At 40.3% G+C, this 27,392-nt stretch overlaps 1 protein-coding gene across 1 annotated transcript in view; it reads left to right on the forward strand.

The window, feature by feature from the left end:
• Positions 1-275: 275 nt before the first annotated feature.
• Positions 276-27,392, forward strand: part of LOC134204339 (dual oxidase maturation factor 1-like) — a 39,951-nt gene continuing 12,834 nt past the window's right edge. Inside the window, exons 1-2 of the mRNA XM_062679167.1 lie at positions 276-353; positions 14,472-14,529. Of these exons, the coding sequence (XP_062535151.1) occupies positions 291-353; positions 14,472-14,529 (121 nt within the window). The 5' untranslated portion in view covers positions 276-290. The remainder of the gene's footprint in view (positions 354-14,471; positions 14,530-27,392) is intronic.

Here is a 27,392-nt window from a genome sequence, read left to right on the forward strand (position 1 = left end):
TTCGGTTGTAATGCGCTCGAGTAATGAAGATCGAAGTAAGCCACGTTTGTGACAGGGTGGATTGTTTGTCTCCTCTGCCCGTGTCATTTTTTTTTTTTCAAAATTTATCTAATTACCTATTTGTGGATTGTGAATTGTGATGAAAATGTGAATTTTGTTTTGAAGAAATTGAACTCTGTGTTGTGAAGATGTTCAGCATTTGAATAGCATTCTTTGGACGATTGATGGTCTGCAAAACATTCAAATGCGATCAGTGGTAGCGGCAGAACTGAAGCGGGCCCAGGCAGAATATGTGGCGACGACAATTCAAAAAGGATTACGCACAGATGGTATTTGGAAATACTTCGAATCGGGTGAGATCAATCTATTTTATGTTTTTATGCAATTAAATTGGATTTGAATATTTACCACAATGTAATGCTCGTAACCTTCGGGGACTCGCGCCTTTGTAAAAAGTACAACACCTTCGAAAAAAGCACGCTTCTCGTTCACAACAGAAGCGGGACTGCGTGAGCGGTCCAGAACCAAGCGAGTCCCGGAAGGGTAAAACAAGTAAATATGTCTGAGGAGTCTTTGGCCAGGAGGTTATGTTTTTATTGTATCGTACCACACCACTTTGACACTATGTGAGTGTGTTGAAATGAATCGTAAACTCATATATTTGATACATTTATTCGGTATTTCAAAGGTGTCCCTACGTAGTAAAAAAAACTTTCGTAGAAGTGATTAATGAAGGCTCTCGTGTCCCCATATTGAGTTAACAACTAAAGATCAAAATATCCTTTGCCCAATCTAACGTGAAGAATGTTTTTTATATACATTATATAATCAAAGGGCCGCATTTTGAGAAAATATTGATATAAAATCGAACATTTATTAGCTCCAGTAAAATGAGCTTTTCTTGCATGCTTTTCTGCTAAAACTCCAGCTACAACGAGAAGCACGGCATTTTGTGCATCCACCGATGTTGCCGATCTGCAAGGCGAAGAGAATTTCTACAGTCGACTGAATTGCATCGTAAAAGCATTACGACAGGTGACAATTAAGATGGGCGAGATTGGATCCCAAGTGACACCACTTGTTTCTCAGTGAATAACAACTATGGTGTAACTTACTAAACGTCTGAGTTATGCACAACGCATCGTATTTGGAACATTGGACCTTGAGATTTGAAACCTTTCACTATAACCATCACACCATCAATTCCATTTGGAGGTTCTGCTAAAAGTACACTACATAAACAACAAAGTCATTTGTAACATGATTGTACCTTATACGGAACATGCAGGGGACTGTCAAAAATAAAATACTGCTCTGCTGAGCTCAAAGTGTTTTGCAACATATCAAAAATATTGTCGTAGCAGCAATTAACCGAAGAGTTATTAATACTGCAACTTATCTGTTTTGTTTCTGATATGGAACACATCGAATTCCAAATCACCCAAAAAGTCAGATTCGTGGCATATTGCAACGCCGTTTAAACGGATATGAAACATTGTGTGTTTCTGAAACTGGAAAGTGGCTTTAATGTGACTCGATGTATTGCCAGTGTCTTCAATGCATTTTTTAGAAACAAAAAGCTATTTGAATTATGTTGCGCGTGCTGATTGGGATCTAACGTTTCAATTTCACATAGATGTAAGAAACTGAGGTCCATGCTGCAGAGTTTCTGATAACAATGGCATGGTGATCGAGGGATCCCTCATCTCCATACCTGGTTCACAAGGTCACGTGGATTTGACTGAAAATAAAATCGACTTCACCATCGAAATCTTTCGACAATTTCTTCAGCAATTCCTCTGAAATGACTTCGGCATTACCCCCAGGACTCTTTGGCAAGTTCCCAGGATTTCCTTCGGCAATTCTTCAAGGAATAATTTCCACAATTTCTCCAGGAGTGCCTTTGGAAATACCTCAAGGAATTATTTTAGCGATTTCTCTAGAAATTCATTCGGAAATATGTACAGAAATATCTACGGTATTTCCTTCGAGAACTCATTCAGCAGTTCCTCCGAGAATTGTTCCGGAAATTCATTCTGAATTTCCTCCAGGAATTCTTACAGGAGTTCCTCCAATATTCACTTTGGCAATTACTCCTGGATTTTCTTTGACAATTCGTTCAGTATATTGACAATTTCTCCAGGAACAAGTTCAGCAATTCCTTTAGAAAATCCTTCAAACAATTCCTTCGGCAATTCTTTAAGGAATCTCTTAGGCAATTATTTCTGGACTTCCTTAGGCGTTTTCACCAAGAATAAATTCGGCAATTTCTTCACGAATTTTTTTTTTGCTTTATTAATGTGTTTATTTAATTCTAGGATTAAGTTCAACACAGTCTTTACGAATTACTTCCACCCGCAATTCCTTCCGAAATTCTTCAAAAAGTTCCTTCGCTAATTCCTCCAGCAAAGTATTCGGAAATTCTTCTAAGAATATCTTCTGTAATCCCTCCGGAAATACATTCAGCAATACATTCACAAATCCCTTCGGCAAATCCTTCAGAAATATCTTCGAAAAGCCCTTCATGAATGCATCCGGCAAATCCTCAAAAGATCCTACGGCATTTTCTTCGGTTTTTTTTCTTCGGGCAATTTTTCAAACATTCTCCTTTAGCAATTCCTCCAGGTGTTCCTTTGGCAATTTCTTCATAAATTTATCCATGATTTTTTTCGGCAATTCTGCAAATAATTCATTTTGCAATTTTTTTTGGCACTTCGTCGATGACCATAAAAATTACTTAGGTAATTCTTTCAGCATCAATTGCAGCAGTTCCTCCAGGAATTCATTCATGAATTCTGGCCGCAAATCCGTCAGGCATTCTATCGGCAATTCCTCCAAAAATTCCTTCGGTTACTCCTCCAGAAATTCCTTCGGCAGCTTTTCCATGAAATTTCTCAAAAATCGTCGGTACATTCTTTCGGCAATTTTTCCAGCAGTCTTTAAGAAACTCCTTCGGCATGACCATAGAACATAAAACCCCCCTCAGAGACATTTTTTTAGATTTTTTTTTTTTTCAAACATCGCCACTGCTACGACAAGACCTTTTGAAATAATTTTGACAGTTTCTCCAATAGTTCATTCAGAAAATAATTCGGCAAGTCGGTCAGGAATGCCTTCGGCAACTAGTCTAGAGAATCTTTCGGGAATTTTGCCAGGAGCTCCATCGAAAACTTGTCAAGTAATTCCTTTGACAATTCCACCAGAAAAAAATTCGGCAATTCCTCCAAACCCTCTTCTAAGTATTCTTCGGCTCTTCATCCTCAAATTTCTTTTGAATCCAACCGTCGAGTCAAGTACGAGACACTGAAGACGACCACACAGTTGTGGTCAAAATACGTATCTGCAAAGATATCGAAATAATTGGTGGAATTAAATGGAGAGTACTTAACTCGTCTTAGACGGTTGAATATATTCTACTACAAAGAGCTTAAAATATTTTTTTTCCTTTAGAATGTTTTTCAGGAATTTATCTGTTCAGCCCTTTAGGAATTATTCCAGCATTTTCTCCTAGAATTCCTGCTGCATTCCTTCACAAATTCTTTTGGCATTTTTAATATGTATTGTCTATCATTAACTCGAGTCTCGCTAATAAAGACAAAAAAAAAAGCTCGTCCACGTAATGGATATTCTATTTGCTACTGTTTCGCATGTTGCTTTCATTGAAGATTAGTTTAATGAAAAATGTTTGATCTTTATCGTAAATATTCTGAATAATTTATACAAATTAAGAAAGTGGTTGATTTGCTCAAAACTTCACGTGTCGCCGCTATTATGAATCAATAACATTGTGATGTTTTCTCATGTGCGGTACGTAATTTCCTGAGTGGGACCACGTAATATTACAATTACAGAAACACCCAGCATACATTTTTCAGGGGCAGATTATGTTAGAATTATCACAAACCAATTTGCATTCCATTACAGTAGTTACATAGTTCTTAGCTACCAACGTACAAAGAGATATAACTGTTTTTTTTTTTCTGTACGTGAAATAATCTATGTTTTGTAATGATTATTTTCTCTCGCGTTAGATGAATATGAAACAATCACGGACAGATAAGAGATAAATTAGTAATTGCTCTACCGGAGCGATTGATTGTCTGCCTTTACGTTGGGTGAACAATGACACAACACAATACGTCGTAACTGATATTTACTTTGTTCTCGCGTCAACATTAACATGATAGTTACTTGGATTACATCACTTACCAAGGTGAATCCTGATCTAAGTAATGACACTTCCTCTCCCTACTTACAATACTCCTTCCCGTAACAACCGTAGAGATGCAGACGATTCGTCGGTCTCTAAAACAACGATTGTTACAATAACATTCCTTCCCTTCCCTCGATGATCGTAAGGACGTGGCCGGCGCCGTTATTGACCCATTAAAAGTTGAGCTTTCGGAACGTGCACATTGAGGATGGAGAGCTAATCCCAAGTCCCATCCGTTGGTTCCCTGTGCAATTCCGCTAGTTCTGGTCAATCACGGAGTAGCAACTACGAATTGTACGATCATCTCATGCTCATGCTCATGCTCATGCTCATGCTGTAATGCGCTCGAGTAATGAACGTTGCGGACGGGAATAGGTAGTGCTGCCCAAATGGTTCTCTACCCTATGTATTGCGGTGTATAAAAGCACTGACTTTTTAAAGCGAATCAAACACTTGTTGTTTTGTGGATCATTTCAACATTTCAAAATCACTGGAGTTTGTCTTGAATTTTCTTCAAGCATGTATTCTGAAATATGTTTCAGGATTTTTTAAAGGATTTTTTTTAACTGTAAAGAGTTCCATCCTGGGATTTCTCCAGAAATTCGATGCATGGACTTCCTCCAGAAATTCTCCCATAAATTTGTACTGGAGGAATTCCCGGAGAATTTGCTCTAAGAACAACCGAAACAAATCTTTGAAGAATTCTAATGGAAGAACTCAAATCATAGAGAAGGTTATATGGAAACTCCCGGAAATATTTCTGAAAAAGAATCCTAAAAGTCCACGGACACTGCCGGAGAAATTCTTGGAAGGTTTCTATAACTCTTGCTAGAAGAACTCCGGACACATCTCTCATAAAATAATTTTTAGATGAACTCGTAGAATAGCTCCTTGAGGACTCATGGAAGAACTTATGTAACAATTCATAGGGGAATTTGTTGACGAATTCGCAGTAAATATTTCAGTGTATTAAGAGTGCCGAAATTTTGCAGAGCGCTAAATTTAGGAACTCGCGGATAATTTTATTTTATGTTTTTCCATTCCCGTTTAGATACCACCGGTGTAAAAGTGGATCTTTATATAAGACTCAGAAATAGGGATAGGGACCTAAATAGAGATGCCCAAAATTGAGCAATTTATTCAGCAATTCATTTCGGCTGAACTTTGACAGACATTTTATTTGTACTCCAGCACAATTTATTTTTCAGTAAAATCCACTGTACTGTATATCCAGTGAATATAATTTTATGTATTCATCGATGTACATTCGTTGATGTTGTGATTCAAGCTACAATATATTCTGCGGCTCTGACTTTGTACGTGCGTTTCTTGATACATCTTTAGTAAAAAAATTTTTTTTGTTTTTTACTCGACTGTATTATTGAACTTATTTTGGTAGATTTTTGGCTTCGCAGAGTTAGGGATTTCTTTGACGATAACCAGTTTTTAAAATTGTGGAAATAACTATATGGTTCCAATTTGGTCCGTACGAATTAGTATCGGACAATTTGAATAAAATTCTAATATCCGAAATTCGGTGGCTGGACTGGCTTTTCTGCTTTTGAATGGACCGAAACGTCGGGAAAAGATTAAAAACATAGTTTTCAATTCCTTTCAAGACTGCGAAGCCAAAAATCTACCAAGATAAAACATATAGCCACCTAGAACTACTTCAAGTCCAACATTTGATACTTTAGAGACTTAGGGTACTCTGTTGACTTCTTTATTTGTAATAGTTACAAATGATTGTTCCACGGTTTATGTGGGAAAAAATATAGAAAGAACCTAATCATCAACGAAAGTCAAAGTAATCAAAGTAGAAGATGGTGGTCGGTTGTCAGCACACTTTTGTTCTTGGTTCATAACATTCGTTCAATTGCACACAAATTGTGATCGATTTTTTCCCATATTCGGTTTCCGAGACTGTTATGAGTAATGCACATAATGGCGCACATGGCAATTGTGACATCTGAAAACAACTAACGCCAGACCTTACTTCATTTTTGTACTGGAACTGGAAGGTTTGAGACTGATTACCGGAATCGGGCCGTCCAAAATGTTTGAGCAAATCTACGGAACTGATGTTGAAATAATCTGGCATCGCTGCTGGTACCTGGTGCTGGGAATTTGGTTTCATCAGTACCCGCTAAGCTGCGGTGGACGACGGAGGTCCTTCGTAGCTTAGTAGGGAAAGCACCTGTCATGCGAACTGGGGTCGTGGGATCAAACCCCACCGAAGGGGGCGGTTACCCTCCAATACCTTTTCCGAACTAAATCTATCACATGTTGTACATATGCATAATCAAGTTTCAGACATAGTAATTAATTTCCACTCCGGGTGGCTTAATACCCGGCATATAGGCAATTAACTTTGAATGTACTGAACATTTTATTGACAAATGGCGAAAAGGCTTAAAACTTGCTCAGCATTTCGAAAGTGTCCATAATTTTAGTCTAGGTCTCACTAGTTCAATTGAGGATCAGGTCACATGGAGCTTCGAAACATTCTCAATTTTGATCCTTCGTTGGGAACTAACTTGGATGAAGTGAGATCTATCACTAGAAAATTTAAAAATATGAAAGCCCCGGGTGATGATGGTATTTTCTACATACTTATCAAAAAACTTCCTGAGAGCTCTTTATCCTTTTTGGTTAATTCATTTTCAATTGGCATACTTCCCAGATAAATGGAAAAACGCCAAAGTTGTACAAATTTTGAAGCCGAACAAAAATCCAGCTGAGGCTTCTAGTTATCGCCCAATCAGTTTGCTTTCTTCAATAAGCAAACTGTTTGAAAAAAATATTTTAAATAGAATGATGGTTCATCATCTTCTTCTTATTGGTATTACATCCCCACACTGGGACAGAGCCGCCTCACAGCTTAGTGTTCTTTAAGCACTTCCACAGTTATTAACTGCGAGGTTTCTAAGCCAAGTTTCCATTTTTGCATTCGTATATCATGAGGCTAACACGATGATAATTTTATGCCCAGGGAAGTCGAGACAATTTCCAATCCGAAAATTGCTTAGACTGGCACCAGGAATCGAACTCAGTCACCCTCAGCATGGTCTTGCTTTGTAGCCGCGCGTTTTACCGCACGGCTAAGGAGGGTCCTTTAATGATGGTTCATATTAATGACAATTCTATTTTTGCTGATGAGCAATTTATTAAGAGTTACGAATTTAATTCGGCTCAACAAATCTGAAAGATATTCGACTGGAGTTGCTCTTCTTGATATAGAAAAAGCGTTTGATAGTGTTTGTCATGAAGGTTTGATTGTAAAATTGATGAATTTTAATTTTCCTCTGTATATTATTAAACTGATCCAAAATTATTTATCAGATCGCTCACTGCAGGTAAACTATCAGAATTCTAAATCTGATAGATTACCTGTAAGGGCTGGTGTCCCCCAAGGCAGCATACTGGGGCCCATATTGTTTAACATTTTTACTTCTGACTTACCTGATCTACCACCAGAAACCTGTTGCATAATCAGACTAATAATATTAGCTACAAGTCAAAAAATTACAAGTACTTCTAATTTGTGTTGCATAAAAGCGATCCGCCAACTAATAATATTAGTACTTGGATTATTAGTAAGGTTGAAATGACAAGTCAGTCAGGTTCATTTACCTGTCAAAATTCATCCGACAGTTCACTGTCAATGCGGCGATAAATGATTTGTTTATACACGGAACACGAATTTATTCTCCTTCTCTTTTTAATTTATTGAATCCGTGGATCAATCCGGTTTCGTGGTATTGGAATTTTCTACAAAGAAAAAAAATGGAAAATTTCCCCGAATGCTTCCAAAACTCAGCTTATAATTTTCCCAAATAAGCCGAGAGATTCTTATTTGAAACCTTCTAGCAGACATATTGTCGCTATGAATGGGGTTCCAATTAATTGGTCTATTTAGCGAAGCAAAATATTTTGGACTTCTGCTGGATCAAAAATTAACTTTTAAAAGTTACATTGAAGGCATTCAAGCCAAATGTAACAAATATATTAAGTGTCTATATCCACTTATAAACAGAAAATCAAAACTTTGTCTTAAGAACAAACTTTTGATTTACAAACAATTTTTTAGACCAGCCATGTTGTATGCTGTGCCAATATGGACTAGTTGCTACAATACCAGAAAGAAGGCGCTACAGAGCATTCAAAATAAAATTTTTAAAATGATTGTGAAGTTGCCTCTGTGGTATAGTACCAATGAATTTCATAGAATTTCTAATATTGAGACATTGTAACAAATGTCCAACAAAATAATTTCCAATTTTAGTCAAAAATCGCTGCAATCTTCTATTGCAACGATTAGCACATTGTACCCTTAGTATAAATTAGGTTAAGTGTACTGTAAGTTGAAAACATTGTAATTCAACCAGAAGAAAAATCCTAACTGCCAGAGGCTATTGAAATGAATTAATAATAACCAAAAATGTAACTTAGCAAATAAGGATGATAGTGTTAAGAAAATGCGGAACACCTAGTCTGAGAGATGAATGCATGTATTAGATAATTAGCAAATAAAATATGAGTAAAAAAAAACCTATTTTTGAAGTTTATTAGTGTTTTATATTTCTAGGGATGCTTTTTTGCAAGATCGACTGAAGTACGGATGCTGTCATTTATAAAGTAGAAAATTTGGATTTATCAAATTTAATATGAGTAAAATTTACAGATTCAATAGAACTTCATAACATAAATTAACCGAGCTTGTTCACGCATCCACCTTGCGTATTATGTATATTCAATTCAAATTAGATTGTTGCACATGTTCTACACCCAAAAAAAAAACAAATCTGAAAATTATTGTATAAAATCTTGGCATATAAAATTCTGCAAAGCTTTTGTTGGGGGACGGTTCGACGATTGAGTTTATTTATTTTCCTACGTTGTGGGCCTTCGATATTTTTTCTGTCTTAACCAGATAGCTATTATGGATATCTCAGCTCACTACTAGACGGATACGAACTTCGCAGCACACCGAATTTGGTTTAATAAAACTGTTTATTGCTAGTGATACTATGAAAGTAACAAATATTCGTAGGTATATTGCATTAAAAACGATTTTAAGAGATTTTGGGGTCAATGAAGCGAAAACGTTCATTAAACTTTTGTCTGTGCTCTGGGGTCAATATGACTCCAGGCCACTTTAAGTGGCTGCCATTTTTTTAGTTTTCAACCGATTATCCTAATTTTTGGTAGTTTGATAAAACTCGCCGAGATCTGTCTCCTAGGTGCAAATTCGCTTGAAATATGCGCTTCAGTGTACTTTTTTCAGAAAACTTACGTTGTCTGTGCTCTGGGGTTAAATTGACCCCAAATTGAAATGGCTATAACTTTCTTAATGTTTGGTCAATTTTGAATTTTCGGGGCTGTTTCGAAAGACAATTTAATCATCTTTCAGGTCGTTACCAAAGATTGACTATAGATGGGCGGGTACATCGCGGGGAGGGGTTTTCGTAAAAAAGGGTACACAAAGAGTGATTTTTCATGCTTATTTTACTTATATCTGAATATCCTACCCATTTTAAACTGCGCCTTTTCAAAAAGGTTATGCATGAAGGCGTGTGCTTTGACATGAGGCATTGATTAGTTTAAAGCTTGATCCCTAGGTGGTGGTATATTTGAATTCATTATTTTAGACTACTCAAGTAATTCCGATATGTGGAATATTTCTCATTGTAAATATTCTTATCGCAAAAAATTTGAAATTTTTGAAGATGACGTCTTTAACAAAGTTCGTCTGGTAGGAATGGACTGTCATGGGACGGAATAAATAATTAGGAAATTTACAAATAGGCGGCGCTAGTGTACTTGCAATATTCTAGCATGTTTGAAATATTGCTTTAGCTTGAGATCCCTCATACCTACACCCAAGTTGTATTCAGCAACATTGTTCAGGATGTCCAGGACCACAAAGCTCAATATAATGAGCACTTCTTCTAAAATGCGGCGCTAGTGAGCTGTTATATTTGAGTATATTGTTCCATGAGAGATCTGATGTATTTTGGTTTGTAGCATTTTTGACAAACATGAATGTTGTGGTAGAGTAGAGTAGAGTATTTTTTGATATTTTTTTTTGCACGACAAAGGCACCAACACCGCTTGGTGAATTAATCAGGTTTTTTTTATAGTTGTGCTATGGGAATTGGTTTGGAATTGTTCAAAAGGGATTAAAAAACTTATTCATACAATTAATCACTAAGCAAAACATTTTGGAAACGAATCACTTCATTAGTTACTGTTTTGTAAACTTTTATCAAAATCAATGTAAACAATTATTTGATAGTATTGAATAGTATTGATTTTTACAGCAAATGTGACAATGTACATAAAATGCATTTTGTCGCCTAAATTTACCCCAAAATCCCAATTATTACAACTTTTACCAATAAAATATATACAGTGTCTTTCTGTAGATCCCTAATGAACATAATTTAAGCACAATATCTTACAGATTAAATGACGAATAATATAAGAGTCGTGTTACATGGTACGTCGGGGCAAAACGAGCTCCATAACCACATACAGAAGTGGGACACGTCCATAGCACTTACTGAATTCCTTGAAAAAATCACTTTGAAAAAGCTCTTGATCCCATCTGTGATTTTTTCGTGAAAAAAGTATTGGCTCCGGATCAGAGGAATGACTGGTATGACTGCGAGTGTAAGCAGTTAGTGTGGGAGTATATATTATTAGACAAGAAAAAATTCAGAGGTAACATCAAGTTAAAAGTCCACCTCACAACACATTTCGATCCACGCGATTATACACATAAATGTTGTGGTTTCAAATCCAGTGTATGCAAAACCCTAGCTCTAATCATTGACTTTTCTCCCATCACTCAATATATTTATTTGAAATAGGCGAACTGTTCTCATTGGTGGGGTTTGACAGCGGGCCCTGTTAGGTAAACCTCTATAAAAAGCTGCATGTATCCGCAAGTAGGCTCCGCCAAAGCGACCGTGTGCCGCTCAAAGCGCCTGGTGTTAGGTGGGACGCTAAACAGCCCTGGCACGACGGCCCTCCGACGAGACAGGAGGTTTGCGCAGGCCCAATAAGCCGCCTTTAAAAACAACTATTACGAACGACATAAAAGATAATACGACTCGATACAATCGGCAACGACCTAGGCGACGAATAAAGGATCACGATTGGAAGCTTGGAACATAGAACTGCAAGTCGCTAGGCTTCGCAGGTTGCGACAGGATAATCTACGATGAATTACATCCCCGCAACTTCGATGTCGTAGCGCTGCAGGAAATCTGCTGGACAGGACAGAAAGTGTGGAAAAGCGGGCATCGAGCGGCTACCTTCTACCAAAGCTGTGGCACCACCAACGAGCTGGGAACCGGCTTCATAGTGCTGGGAAAGATGCGCCAACGCGTGATTGGGTGGCAGCCAATCAACGCAAGGATGTGCAAGCTGAGGATTAAAGGCCGTTTCTTCAACTATAGCATCATCAACGTGCACTGCCCACACGAAGGGAGATCCGACGACGAGAAAGAAGCGTTCTATGCGCAGCTGGAGCAGACATACGATGGATGCCCACTGCGGGACGTCAAAATCGTCATCGGTGACATGAACGCTCAGGTAGGAAGGGAGGAAATGTATAGACCGGTCATCGGACCGGATAGTCTGCACACCGTATCGAACGACAACGGCCAACGATGCATAAACTTTGCAGCCTCCCGCGGAATGGTAGTCCGAAGCACTTTCTTCCCCCGCAAGAATATCCTCAAGGCCACATGGAAAACACCTAATCAAGTAACGAAAAACCAAATCGACCACGTTCTAATCGACGGTAAATTCTTCTCCGACATCACGAACGTACGCACTTACCGCAGTGCGAATATTGAATCCGACCACTACCTCGTCGCAGTATGTCTGCGCTCAAAACTCTCGACGGTGATCAACACGCGTCGGAGTCGTCCGCCGCGGCTAAACATTGGGCGGCTACAAGACGGTATACTAGCCCAAGACTACGCGCAGCAGCTGGAAGTAGCACTCCCAACGGATGAGCAGCTAGGCGCAGCATCTCTTGAAGATGGCTGGAGAGATATTCGATCCGCCATTGGAAGCACCGGAACCGCTGCACTAGGCACGGTGGCTCCGGATCAGAGAAACGACTGGTATGATGGCGAATGGAGCAGTTAGTTGAGGAGAAGAATGCAGCATGGACGAGATTGCTGCAACACCGCACGAGGGCGAACGAGGCACGATACAAACGGGCGCGGAACAGACAAAACTCGATTTTCCGGAGGAAAGAGCGCCAGAAGGAAGATCGAGACCGTGAAGAGACGGAGGAACTGTACCGCGCTAATAACGCACGAAAGTTCTATGAGAAGTTGAACCGTTCACGTAAGGGCCACGTGCCACAGCCCGATATGTGTAAGGACATAAACGGGAACCTTCTTACGAACGAGCGTGAGGTGATCCAAAGGTGGCGGCAGCACTACGAAGAGCACCTGAATGGCGATATGGCAGACAACGGTGGCGGTATGGTAATGAACCTAGGAGCACGCGCGCAGGACATGCGACTTCCGGCTCCGAATCTCCAGGAAATCCAGGAGGAGATCGGCCGGCTGAAAAACAACAAAGCCCCTGGAGTTGACCAACTACCAGGAGAGCTGTTTGTCGTGTGTCCCATCTACAAAAAGGGCGATAAGCTGGATTGTAGCAACTACCGCGCATTCACATTGCTGAACGCCGCCTACAAGGTACTCTCCCAAATTTTATGCCGTCGACTAACACCAACTGCAAGAGAGTTCGTGGGGCAGTACCAGGCGGGATTTATGGGTGAACGCTCTACCACAGACCAGGTGTTCGCCATACGTCAGGTATTGCCGAAATGCCGCGAATACAACGTGCCCACACATCATCTATTTATCGACTTCAAAGCCGCATATGATACAATCGATCGGGACCAGCTATGGCAGCTAATGCACGAAAACGGATTTCCGGATAAACTGATACGGTTGATCAAGGCGACGATGGATCGGGTGATGTGTGTAGTTCGAGTTTCAGGGGCATTCTCGAGTCCCTTCGAAACCCGTAGAGGGTGTCGGCAAGGTGATGGTCTTTCGTGTCTGCTATTCAACATCGCTTTGGAGGGAGTAATACGAAGGGCAGGGATTGACACGAGTGGTACGATTTTCACGAAGTCCGTCCAGTTATTTGGTTTCGCCGACGGCATTGATATCATGGCACGTAACTTTGAGAGGATGGAGGAAGCCTACATCAGACTGAAAAGCGAAGCTAAACGGATTGGACTAGTCATCAACACGTCGAAGACGAAGTACATGATAGGAAGAGGCTCAAGAGAGGTCAATCAGAGCCACCCACCACGAGTTTCTATCGGTGGTGACGAAATCGAGGTGGTTGAAGAATTCGTGTACTTGGGCTCACTGGTGACCGCCGATAACGATACCAGCAGAGAAATTCGGAGACGCATAGTGGCTGGAAATCGTACGTACTTTGGACTCCGCAAGACGCTCCGATCGAATAGAGTTTGCCGCCGTACCAAACTGACTATCTACAAACGCTTGTCAGACCGGTAGTCCTCTACGGATACGAGACCTGGACGATGCTCGTGGAGGACCAACGCGCACTTGGAGTTTTCGAAAGGAAAGTGCTGCGTACCATCTATGGTGGGGTGCAGATGGCGGAGGCGAATGAACCACGAGTTGCATCAGCTGTTGGGAGAACCATCCATCGTTCACACCGCGAAAATCGGACGACTGCGGTGGGCCGGGCACGTAGCCAGAATGTCGGACAGTAATCCGGTGAAAATGGTTCTCGACAACGATCCGACGGGAACAAGAAGGCGAGGTGCACAGCGGGCAAGGTGGATCGATCAGGTGGAGAACGACTTGCGGACCCTCCGCAGACTGCGTGGTTGGCGAAGTGCAGCCATGAATCGAGCTGAATGGAGAAGTCTTTTATGTGCAGCACAGGCCACTCCGGCCTTAGTCTGATGATAAATAAATAAATATATGGCTTCAATTATTAATCGATGTGAGTATTGAATGTTTCGTGTTTATGAAATCTGAATCTGAAAATTGTTGACAATTTGCTGTTTTATCTATTTTACTAACTGAAGAGCAGTCTATCAGCTATGTTAGCTATGTCGAGAAATTGGAGCGGTTCCAGATGAACATTGTTTGGCGTGACTGTGGTTCCCTTACATCGTTGAGAATAAGTTTTTGATAACTATAAATTAATGAGAATTTTATCTTTTTCATTTCAGAAATTCACTACCTTCACGACAGTAACGCTTAGCTTATTCGTAGGACTAGTTATATTGGGTAAGTAAGTAAGAAAGCTGACCATAACAAAAAAGTTTCTCCGTAAGGTATCCATATTTACCCACACTCATATAGTTTATTTCATTCGGGGTTTTAGGGGGGAGGGGGTCCAAGATTTTATGACAGTACATGCACTAGAAGAGTTCGTCATATTTGAATCGCACCTTCTGTAATTATCTGTTCGGTAGCATGAGCTTTTTATTATCAGACATCACTATTGGTATTTAAAACCCTGCTAGAATGCACACACCCAACGAGCAAATACTAGATATTCGATAGACACATGCAACACATATCCTCCAATCCTCCAATAGATCTTCCTCCTCCCAAACATTGATTAATATCACTAAGTACAACAGCAACGGTCTAGCATATGACTCAGGGGATGTATACTTATTACGCAAAGGTATACTGGGGAAGGAGGGTATGTTATTCTCTTTGGCTCCATATAATTAAAAACACGAATTAAACCACCGAGCTGTGATGATGCCTTTCTTGCCTTTTAAAATGTTTTTAATTCGGCCCAACATGTTTTTCATCCACTCGAAATTTGATTCGACAATTGATTTTGTTTTTTAACTGATTCAAGTCACCTGTGTGGCTATTTAGTGACTCATGCTGACTTTGACTCTGATCATCTTCCTGTGACGTTTGAAATCTCAAAAGAAACCATTCGTAATTCAATCAATTCACCTTTTATTTTTCAAAGGGATTTATATAAAATATATATCGATAGGAATTTTAACCAAAAATGTTCTCGTAATTTGACAAATAAAATTGTAGAAGCCCCGGCAAATGCTGGGTAAGGCGTACCATTGGTACTTCACGTACCTAAAGGAATAAAATTAGGCCCCTTCTCGCGGTCCTTAGAGCCTCTTACCCAGTAACTCCTATCCCTACCTCCCCGTGGTGCTGGCCGGGATACGAGCAACCTTAGGGAAGATCGGCTAATGAACCCCGGTGGGAATAACTATGGTCGTATGCTGACAGGGAAGGGGGGTTTGCTCCTCTCCGGAGATGCAAATCTTACTGAGCGTATGTTCTCCATACCATGCCAGGATCGGCTCACAACAGCGTCTGTTCTCCATATTAGGGGCGGCTGATCATCGACTGGGTCCACCGGGAATAAGGAGGAATGGTCCTTTAGAAATTTAGGGGTTTTGGTGTCAAACCCTGCAAGCGAGCCTTTATAAAAACATACGCAACGAACAATCAACCAGGGGGTACGGACCGGAACCATCGGCGAAGACCACCGCGACGAAAAGGGACTAGCGATTGAAAACTCGGTTCGTGGAACTGCAAATCTCTCAACTTCATCGGAAGCACACGCATACTCGCCGATATGCTCATAGACCGTGGATTCGGCATCGTAGCGCTGGAGGAGGTTTGTTGGAAAGGATCAATGGTGCGAACGTTTAGAGGTAATAATATCATCTACCAGAGCTGCGGCAACACACACGAGCTGGGAACAGCTTTCATAGTGATGGGCGATATGCGAAGGCGCGTGATCGGGTGGTGGCCGATCAATGAAAGAATGTGCAGGTTGAGGATCAAAGGCCGGTTCTTCAACTTCAGCATAATCAACGTCCATAGCCCACACTCCGGAAGCACTGATGATGATAAGGACGCATTCTACGCGCAGCTGGAACGTGAGTACGACAAAGCTGCCCAAAAAGCCACGACGTCAAAATCATCATAGGAGATTTGAACGCTCAGGTTGGCCAAGAGGAGGAGTTTAGACCGACTATTGGAAAGTTCAGCGCTCACCGGCTGACGAACGAAAACGGCCTACGACCAATTGATTTCGCCGCCTTCAAGAATATGACCATTTGTTGCATTTACTTCCAACATAGCCTTCCGTATCGGTACACCTGGAGATCACCACTGGAAACATAATCACAAATCGACCACGTTCTGATTGATGGACGGCACTTCTCCGACATTATCGACGTCAGGACATATCGTGGCGCTAACATCGACTTTGACCACTATCTGGTGATGGTTAAACTGCGCCCAAAACTATCCGTCATCAACAATGTTCGGTACCGACGACCGCCGCGGTACAACCTAGAGCGACTGAAGCAACCTGATGTCGCCACTGCATACGCGCCGTATCTCGAAGTAGCGTTGCCGGAAGAGGGTGAACTCGATGGGGCCCTCCTTGAGGACTGCTGGAATGCAGTCAAAGCAGCCAAAAACGAAGCAGCGGAGAACAATGTCGGGTATATGGGACGAAGTCGACGGAACGATTGGTTCGACGAAGAGTGCAGACAGATGCTGGATAAGAAGGATGCAGCGCGGCCGGTCGCGCTGCAGCAAGGGTCCGACAGAACGTGGAACGCTATTGACGGAAACGGAGACCCGCCTTTTTCAGGAGAAGAAACGCCGCCTGGAAGAAGCGGAGTGCGAGGAGATGGAACAGCTGTGCCGTTCTCAAGAAACACGCAAGTTCTATCAGAAGCTCAACGCATCCCGCAAAGGCTTCGTGTCGCGAGCCGAAATGTGCAGGGATAAGGATGGGAGCATCTTGACGGACGAACGTGTGGTGATCGAAAGGTGGAAGCAGCACTACGAGGAACATTTGAATGGGGCTGAGAGTACAGGCAGTGAACGTCTAGGCAGCGGAGGAGATGACAACGTCAGTTCAGCGAACGATGGAAACCAGCCAGCCCCCACTTTGAGGGAAGTTAATCCAACAGCTAAAGACCAATAAAGCAGCTGGTAAGGATGGTATCGGAGCTGAGCTCATCAAGATGGGCCCGGAAAAGCTAGCCACTTGCCTGCACAAACTGATAGTCAGAATCTGGGAAACTGAACAGCTACCAGAGGAGTGGAAGGAAGGGGTTATATGTCCCATCTACAAGAAAGGTGACAAGCTGGAGTGTGAGAACTTTCGAGCGATCACCATCCTTAATGCCGCCTACAAAGTGATATCCCAGATCATCTTCCGACGTCTGTCACCATTAGTGAATGAGTTCGTGGGAAGTTATCAAGCCGACTTGGTTGACGGCCGCTCGACAACGGACCAGATCTTAACTGTACGACAAATCCTTCAAAAATGCCGTGAATAACAGGAACCAATGCACCATCTGTCCGTTGATTTCAAGGCGGCATACGACAATATAGACCGCGACAATATAGAATCGCGCCGGGGACTAAGACAAGGTGCTGTTGTTCAACATTGCGCTAGAAGGTGTCATGTGGAGAGCCGGGGTACGATTTTCAATAGATCCAGTCAATTTATTTGTTTCGCGGATGGCATGGAGCAAGATGAATACACCACTAGGTGTTCCAATCTGCCAAATTCACGATTCAGCCATCTTGGATTTTAGTATGGGAGAGCCAGCCGGTTTGTTTATGTTTTGCACCGAACATGAATTTTTCACCCCCGCCTTCTTCTCGTCCATAAATTGAGCAGACTGCAACACCTAGCTGTGTATTCATCTTGGCATGGACATTGTTCGCCGAACATTTGCAAAGGTGGCAGAACTGTACACCCGCCTGAAACGTGAAGCAACAAAAGTTGGACTGGTGGTGAATGCGCAAAGACAAAGTACATGCTGGTGGACGGAACCGAGCGCGACACGGCCCGCCTGGGAAGCAGTGTTACACTAGACGGGGATACCTTCGAGGTGATCAAGGAATTCGTCTACCTCGGATCCTTGCTAACGGCTGATAACAATGTTAGTCGTGAAATTCAAAGGCGCATCATCTGTGGAAGTCGGGCTTACTACGGGCTCCAGAAGAAACTGCGGTCAAAAAAGATTCACCACCGCACCAAATGTGTCATGTACATGACGCTAATGAGACCGGTTGTCCTCTACAGACATGAAACATGGACAATGCTCGAGGAGAATTTGCAAGCACTCGGAGTATTCGAGAGACGGGTGCTTAGGACCATCTTTGGCGGTGTGCAAGAAGACGGTGTGTGACGGCGAAGAATGAACCATGAGATTGCCCAGCTCTACGGCGAATCCAGTATCCAGAAGGTAGCTAAAGCCGGAAGGGTACGATGGGCAGAGCATGTTGCAAGAATGCCGGACAGCAACCCTGCAAATATGGTGTTCACTTACGATCCGGCAGGTACGAGACGACGTGGAGTGCAGCGAGCGAGTTGGGCAGATGCAAAACGAATTGGCGAGCGTGGGGCGCATTCGAGGATGGAGAGATGCAGCCTTAAACCGTGTATTGTGGCGTCAAATTGTCGATTCAGTGTTATCTGTTTGAATGTAAACTAAATAAATGAACATTAAATTGTAAAAGCCAGAGGCATTGCAATTCCTGAATGTGAAATTAAATTTATTCATCGTCAGCTACATCGTCCGTCCTAAAATGATGAGGCGAAGGAAACATCAAAGAACTCGCGATCCCGTTTTGAAACTTATATTGTGAGATTTGCAAAATTAAATTAAAAACCGGTACGCTGTTCTGAGAATGAAGTCCTAAAGTTGGATCCCAGTTCGTAACATTTTTGGAAATTAACTATTTAAATATTTTGGCGAAAAGCTCGAAAACTTGCCCAGAGGCCGTTCACAAATTACGTAACACAAATGTTGGCCAATTTTAGACCCACTCCCTCCTCGTCTTTACACTTTTTGTATGGATGATTTCGATTTTCTGTAGAAACCGTAACGCTTGGTCTGACCCCCTCCCTACCCCTTAAGCAATACGTAATTTATGAACGCCCTCCCCAGCAGTTTGTAAAAGCCCATAATTTTAGTCTATGTCTCACTAGTCCTATCGAATCTCGGTTCGGCCGTCGTCTAGTGCGGTCGTCTTTTTGACTCTACCTTTGAGCGGTGTTTCGGCCCTTCATTGTGAACTGATTTGGATAAAGTGAAATATATTACTAGGAAATTGAAAAATATGAAATCCCCAGATGATGATGGTATTTTTGGGGTGGTATTTTTTGGGCGCGTTTGGGGCTCCCGAATCAGTTCAAAAAAATTTCTCGCGATATGCTACATATCGTATATGTTTATAGCGGGGGTACAGTGAACAGGCGGGGTAAAGTGGGTAACGACTTGTTTATTCCCTATTTATGGATTTATCGTATTATTTTCCATGCTACCCCATAAATTAAGCATTTCATGCTCTCCGAGCTATTTCAAATCATGAAATATCTATTATACAGCTAGATTTTAGGAAAAATCTGCGCGCTTTCGCAAAATGCTAGTTTGATGTAATTTCGACACTGTTGCATTTAAGCCATGAAAACTCGGAGTTAGTAGTTCTAAACCAAAATGTCGTTCACATCGTTCATTTTGCTTGTTATGAAGTGGAACTGGTTGATGTAAGATAGTTTTGCCTTTCTCGTACACTAAGTGTACGTAAAGGCTATAATATTGCTCCAAAAACGAAATTTTGATAGCAGGCCCGGAGGGCCGATTTTTATATACCGATCGACTCAGCTCGACGAATTGAGGTGATGTCTGTATGTGTGTATGTATGTATGTGTGTGTGTGTATGTGTGTATGTGTACAAATTTTGTAGACACACTTTTTTGAACTTCCCATTGTCCGATTTGCTCGCAACAAGTTGCAGTCGACGCGGAATTCAGTCCCATTGTTTGCTATTGAAAATTAGATCAATAGCTCATCGCAATCTGGAGTTATGGCCAAAAAACTGTTTTTGCGTATAAAAAAATAGCAAAACGTTCTATGCTGAATTCACCTAGATTCGAACCGCTGACCTCTGGGGTGGAAAGCGCTTGCTATACCACAAAACCATCGGAACACACATGGTATGGGTAAATATAAGTCGTACAGTATTCATCAAATTGGTATACGTTCATTTCTTTTCAAAGCCACAGAGTTCACTCTGCTAGGGTAACGGTACCAATATTGGAAGTATTATTGAATCAATGAAAGAAAATATATATTTGATAATTCGAAATTGATATTTTTAATGCATTAACTAATAGACAAACTTTGAATTTGCTAGAAATGAAATTGGATTCATTTCGTCTTGATAATCAATCTAATTTTCTTGGAGGTAAAATGAGCTCCACTATACTGCCGTCGCAAGCATAATCGTCCAATATTGATTTTGCATGGAAGAAAATATGGAACAGTTACGCCTGCGCGGCAGTATATAGGTAGGAAAGCCAATTTGTTTGGGAAATTATTGGTTACGGGTGCCCTATGGAAATTACTAACAGTAAACTTTTTACGATAGGATATCCGTTCAGTAATTAAAAATCCTCTTCTCTGCTAAACATTAGACATGACTTTTCTCATGTCTTTTTGCTATCAAGCGCTAAGAAAAGCACAAATACCCTATATAACAGCACCGTGCTTTATTCAACACGTTCAGCGTTCTCCCGTACGAATGCGCCTAAAAGAAGAAATGGCAATGTGCCGTCGCGCAGTGGTGGCCCCCATACAAATACTCGACTAAACTTACGATTGCGCTTAAAATTTAGCAACAGTAATTTTATAACGCTGAATTCATTTTGAAATTTAAATAGTTATCCGACATATACTATGCTATCTAAAGACTTCCGGAAGCCCATGACTTAGGATCTGCAGCCACAGTAGCGTATCAATTCTAACCTTGAAACAGTAAATTTTCCGCTTTGGCGCAGCAAGGCGCAATTCGCCAAACTAAACACCGTTAAGTAGACAAAATATATATTTCAATGCATAATATCAGTTCTTTCCGATAAAGTTTCTTCAGTTTCTTTTGCGATAAAAAAATTAGTCAAATTTAATTTTCCTATACATTAATGTTTAGGAGATACTTTACAGCATCAACTTGAACCAAGTCATCAAAAATTAAATTTACCAACTACAATTAACAAATTGAGGAATTATCATTGACTGAATGTGCAAAATAAAATTAATATCAGCTTCACGAAAGAACGATTTTGTTTTAGGTTTTGTCTGGGTTTCCGCCACTGTGGATCGGTCGGCTTAACCATCGTAGCATCAGCGGCAAGCCGTGCTTCTGGTGCTTCTGTTCTATTTTTACGCCTACCTCCATCATCTAAAGTTCAGACCTGAATTCTTTCAAATATCCCAAATAATCAGAGGGATTCAATTATAGAAATGTCATGAATATAAATATAAACAATACACACCATTAGGTTCCATTGATTATTAGCATGGAAAATATAAAATACAAAAAAAAATATTTGAATTTTCTAGTATTCAAATTTTTCTTGCAATATTATACCACACACCTAGAAAATATGAGTTTTGAAAAAAAGATGGCTAGCACGAGGATCGAACATAAATCCTCTGAATGAGAGCCTATTACGTTACCACTGAGCTATCTTTGTTTCTTGGGAGAACAGTGTTCGAAGAACAAGACTTTACGCGATATGCAATAAATAACTATTTCACTGCATCAAGACATCGGCTGCTTGTGCATACGTGCGGTAACGCACCGGGTGCTGTGCTTTGGTTCGGTGGCATATAATCTGATGTTGAAAAATATAAACCGTTTTGACTCAAGTCCCGAAAAGGACTCATATTCCGAACGCTCGCATTCAAATTGCTATATAAACCTTATTCGCGTGGTTCTTTCCATAGGATATTCATTTCGTTTGCAAAGCACTCGGATTATGTAGGAGAAACTGAGTTTTGGAAGGATTTGGAAATTTTTTTCTATTTTTGGAAGTCAGAAGAAAAAATATCCAAACTTTTCTATAATCCAAGTATGTTTTAGGTCATTTAATAATCTTAGTTCGATCATTGACAAATTACAATAATTCATTCCAGAGATTAAATGTCAAAACGCATTACAACGGAGTTCTAGTGCGAATATTTTTCTACAGCTTTCCCTAATAGTTTGTTGTTTTAATTCAACTAATAACAGAGTTAAAGCACTAGTTATTAATACTAAATGATAACAAAATTTCGATCAGTCTGTATAATAAGTTACTACAACTAGTGCTATTACTCTGTTATTAGTGCAATAGAAACAACAATTAGGCAGAGTTGTAAAAACCTTCGCTCTAGAAGTCCGCCACATATCACGTTTGAAATTTAACCTCTGGAATGAGTTATTGACAAACTACTAAATTATCGAACCTATATTACCAAATGATCGAAAACATTCTTGCTATAATCCATAACAAATTACACGAAGGCAAGCTGATAGCATATCAGGTATGTTATCATTACGATATAAAGTATTGCACAATATGAGCTCAAGAATGCTGATTTTGGTAACACTATAGCTCTGTCACGCGTAATTTATCAGATTTTGTACTTGGATAGTTTACCTGTAGAGTGATCTGATGAATAGATTTGGATCAGTTCAGAAATTAAAATAATCAATTTTAACCATGCATTAATACCAATTAATGCGAAATGCTTTCCATATAAAGAAAAGCAACCCCAGTAGAATTCTCTTCAGATTTTTTTAAGTCGGATCAAATTCATAAATCTTGTTGAAAAGTATTTGAATGATAATGACAAAAACGGAACTGCTTATCAGCAAAAATTGACCTTTCTATTCGCTTAACAAATGTGAATTTTCAATTCAATCTATCTTTATTTAGCTATCTTTATTCACGAGATTTTCGACCCTAGGTCGGTTCATCTGATATAAACAAATGTGAAAAAAAGTCTTATTCACCAATTGTTATTTTAGACTTTTCATATATGTTTATCAACCATTTTGAACGAGCGAGAAAGGCATCATCACCGCTAGGTGGATTAATCAGGGTTTTTTTAACTTTGGCTTAGTTTAGGTGTTATTTGAAAAACATGTAACTATGGGGGTAAATTAGTCATGTCGCCTGGGGGTAAAGTGAGCAATGTTCTGACAGAGAAATGGAGATAAACTAGCTCAAATTTCAACCATAATTGGTTCGGTTGATAGAGGAATAATCAATCAGGGGGTGAAGAAAAGGGGGATCTGGTCATTTACGCTCCACAAACACATTTTCGTACAATTTCTACATTCCTGAGCGAATATTTCCATACAACGTACCTCGTTTATGGAAACATCCATATCGCAGATGTTTGTCATCTAATCTGTGATATCCATATATTAAGTGAAAGCTCTAATTTCTGTAAAAGAGTATAACAAGGGCCAACATTCCATCCATTTTAATAATACACTACTAAAAATCCACACATATTTATTGGCAAAAATCCATAGATTTAACTTATGATGTATATCAGTGCACACATAACCATTCTTCACGCGAACTACTAATAAAATATATATCCAAATAAACTTTATGTGTGGTCTCGAATTAGCAATTATTTAATTTATGTGTGGTTCTACAGTCAAACCTCCATGAGTCGATGTTCTATGACTCGATATCGACTCAAGGAAGCAAATTATGCCATATTAAAAAATATTTTCTGGACTGTGATGGTCCCTTCAAACGGCTTTCCAAAGATGTGCTATTCCTCATCTCGATATTTCCATAAGTCGATGGTCCCTTCAATATCGACTCATGGAGGTTTGACTGTATATCGATTATATTAGGGTGGAGCTATTGCAAAAAATTATAACGGCGACACATATATCTTATATAGATATTTTTGGCAGTGTACATGCTCACAAAGTCTAGCATTTTTTACATGTCCTCAAATAATCCCGAATTTCTCCTGCCAGAACATGATTTTAAACCCATTTTTCAAAACTAGATGAATTTTCTACCAAACCATGCCAAAACCAAAGGAACCTGGTAATATTTTACTGAGCAATGGTCAATTGAATATTTAAAAAAAATCCAGCCCTATCATTTTGACCAAGCACGGTACGTCTGCTTGTCTGTGATAAAACGAAGGGTTTATAAAACGAAGGGTTTATAAGGGTTAGGTAATATTTGGAATATTATCGAAAATACTTATTTAGTTAAAAATATTTTGATCGACTTATTTGCTTTATTTACAATATTGTTCACTTTACCCCACCGCCTGACCATTTTACCCCGCCCAAAACAAAATTGAACTATTTTGGACTAATTTTAAATGTTAAAAATAACATATTTAAATATTTTTTCAATTTTTTTTCACAACAGGCTATGTTAATCAATAAGATAAGCTTCGACACACCTGCATTGAACAATGCAATTTCTTAGGGTGTCCAATTTACCCCCACCACCCCTACAGAGACGATAAGTGAGAGACTTTGTAATTCTCTTTTGGATTCAAACCCTGTCATTGGTATTCTTTTCCGAAATCATGAAGTTTGAGATGCCACAGGCGAAGCTTCATAAATCATCAAAACTGTCCATTTTCACCAGGGAGGCACTATTCCGGAAGATTCAGTAACATGTCCAACTTGTCCAGAAACTTTCAAAATGAGCTCCATTGATATTGTTTTGCAAAATCATGAAGGTTGAGATGTCGCAAGCTAGGGTTTATAATCGATAGAAAATGGAAATGCAACCGGACCAGGTTTCCGGAACATTCCCGGACACGCCCAACTTGGCCAAAAACTATCAGAATGGTCGCAATTGATCTGATTTTGCAAAATCATGATGTTTGACATGTCGCACGTTGACTTATAAGAGTGCTAAGCAAGTGTTCCAACGGCTGCCAAAAAACCTACCCCAGTAGACCCCGGAATGTTTCCAAGTGGCCAATCCAAAATATTATCCCATTTATCAATATGTTCATTCCGTAGAATTTACCAAACTGCAGCTTCCGGATGTTGTACGCGTAGATTCAGTTTTTTGCCTATTAGTTACACAGAAAAAAATAATGAAAAATAAACAGCGCCTAAAACTTAATAAGTGGAAATTTACGCCTTTCTATGCTGAAATGGTCCTCTTTCTAACAAGATTGCTTACAACTTGTATGCAATATTGACGATTCTCGTCAAATATTATATACATTTAGGCTATATCCCGTGTGGAATTACGCTTATAATAGTGTTCCATTTATGTGCATGATTCTTAGCGTACATTTCAGTGGATTTTTCTATCTGTGTATTGCAGTTTGCCTTGAAACATGGATTATCGATGCAGTTCGATAATCACACTTTTTTATTGCGTCTGCACAGTTGCCGAATTATTTTTCTCGAATCCCACCAAATAATAATATTTTTGGAGCAAATAATTATTTAAACTGCACAACTGGCAACCTTGGCTATCATCTAGAAAGAGAAAATGCGAGAAGCTGCAAAATGCGAACATGTCAGAAGAAAATGTTCAAAACAAAAGCACGTGGTTCTCACACCGTTTGCTTTCGTCTGACATTTATCGATGTCAAAACCCATTGAAATCGACGCCGTCACACTTTTGAGCACAGTTTGGAACCGTCACACTTTCAAACTGTGTTGTTCGATTTAGTGTGAACAGCGCAATATTTTCTTAAATGAAGACTGAGGTTCTTCTATGCATCAAACAGGGATGATTAATCAAATTTTTTAAAAATCAGCTCGAGTTAGCCCTACGTGCAAGGACGTAAGATTGCCAATCTGGAGATGGCGAGTTCGATTCTCGGTCCGGTCCAGGATGTTTTAGGGAACGTTATTGAATACCTGGGCATAGTGAATCCATTGTACTTGCCACACTAGATACATGATCATGCGTTGGCGGGCATAGGAAGCCCAATTAATAACTGGAAATTTGGATAGAACACTAAGTTGAAAAGCAGACCAAGTTCCAGTTGGAATGTAGAGCCATAGAAAAAGAAGTATATCATAACAATGCCCTGTACTTTTCTTACTTTCATCGCGTTAAAGAAATAAAATCTACCCATACTTATTATAGACACTATAGGTTCCATAGACGAGCGCAGGAACGGTTGGATCATTTCGATTATGTGTGTTTTTCCACTTTTTCACAGTGTACCACGTGAATTTGACGTCACACACTCCGTTGCTTGGATTGCAATCGTGACGTTATGCTCGTTTGGCTACACTAACTGACAGTTCGTTTGGCTACACTCGCCTTCGCCTCAGCTCGTCTATGGAACCTATAGTGTCTATAATACTTATAGCTATGCAAATCGTTCGCCCAAAACGGTCCCAATAACAACCCTGTCCAAATTCCAAACTCCCAATGTTTACTTGTGAGATTGCAGAGGATTCCTCGGATTTCATCCAATCGAATTTCATTACATCAAATTCCTTCCCAGTACCCAATTGATCTGCACTCGGACGGGGCCGGCGCCAATATTTCCTTACGCAGAATTAAGGATTACCAGTATTTACACACTGAGGATGTTGACTGAACCCGAGTATCATCTGCTGATTCCTTGTGTAATTACAGCTAATCCGGCAATAATGGAGTAGCAACCGCGAGCGGTCAATCATGCTCATGCTCTTCAGGAGCACAGGAACTGACTTTGCTGCCGTTATATGCATAACTGTCCCATGTACATGGGAATCCCAGCAAACATGGGATGAATATGCGTGTAACGGCAGTTTGGCTCCGGACTATTAGCACATAGCTAGCTCTTCTATTTGAGGGCAACCACGATTGCACATATGTTTATACTTCACCAGTATCATCGTTTACTGACTGCGCTATCATTGAGAGCCTCTTGATCCCCAAGCGAAAGAACTGGCCCTCGGCCAACTCCATATTTGGTCGGGGTTCTATCAAACCGCACCAAGGCTTTTTGACTGACTTATGATAATTTGTTCGTAAAAGTAAAACGGAAATCATTTCATAGCAATCACATTTACGCTATAGACGGAAGCTTGGGCAGAAAAATGGGAATTTTTTGGTTGGCGCTTGGTGCTATTTGGCAGAACCCTGGCCATTTAATTGCAAGTACCGCCGAAAGGATGGCGAAATTATTCTCTATGCACTTACGAAACGATACCGCGATGATTTTTCAAACTGTTCTAACGCGCCGCCAATTGACACTGGTGGATTAACCGATACTTCCACTCGTTTTTTTTGTTTAGGTACTTGTGGACACAACTGCACGCGACCACCT

Source organism: Armigeres subalbatus, unplaced genomic scaffold (assembly GCF_024139115.2).
Source record: "Armigeres subalbatus isolate Guangzhou_Male unplaced genomic scaffold, GZ_Asu_2 Contig519, whole genome shotgun sequence".
In the NCBI taxonomy this organism is placed as follows: Eukaryota; Metazoa; Arthropoda; class Insecta; order Diptera; family Culicidae; genus Armigeres; species Armigeres subalbatus.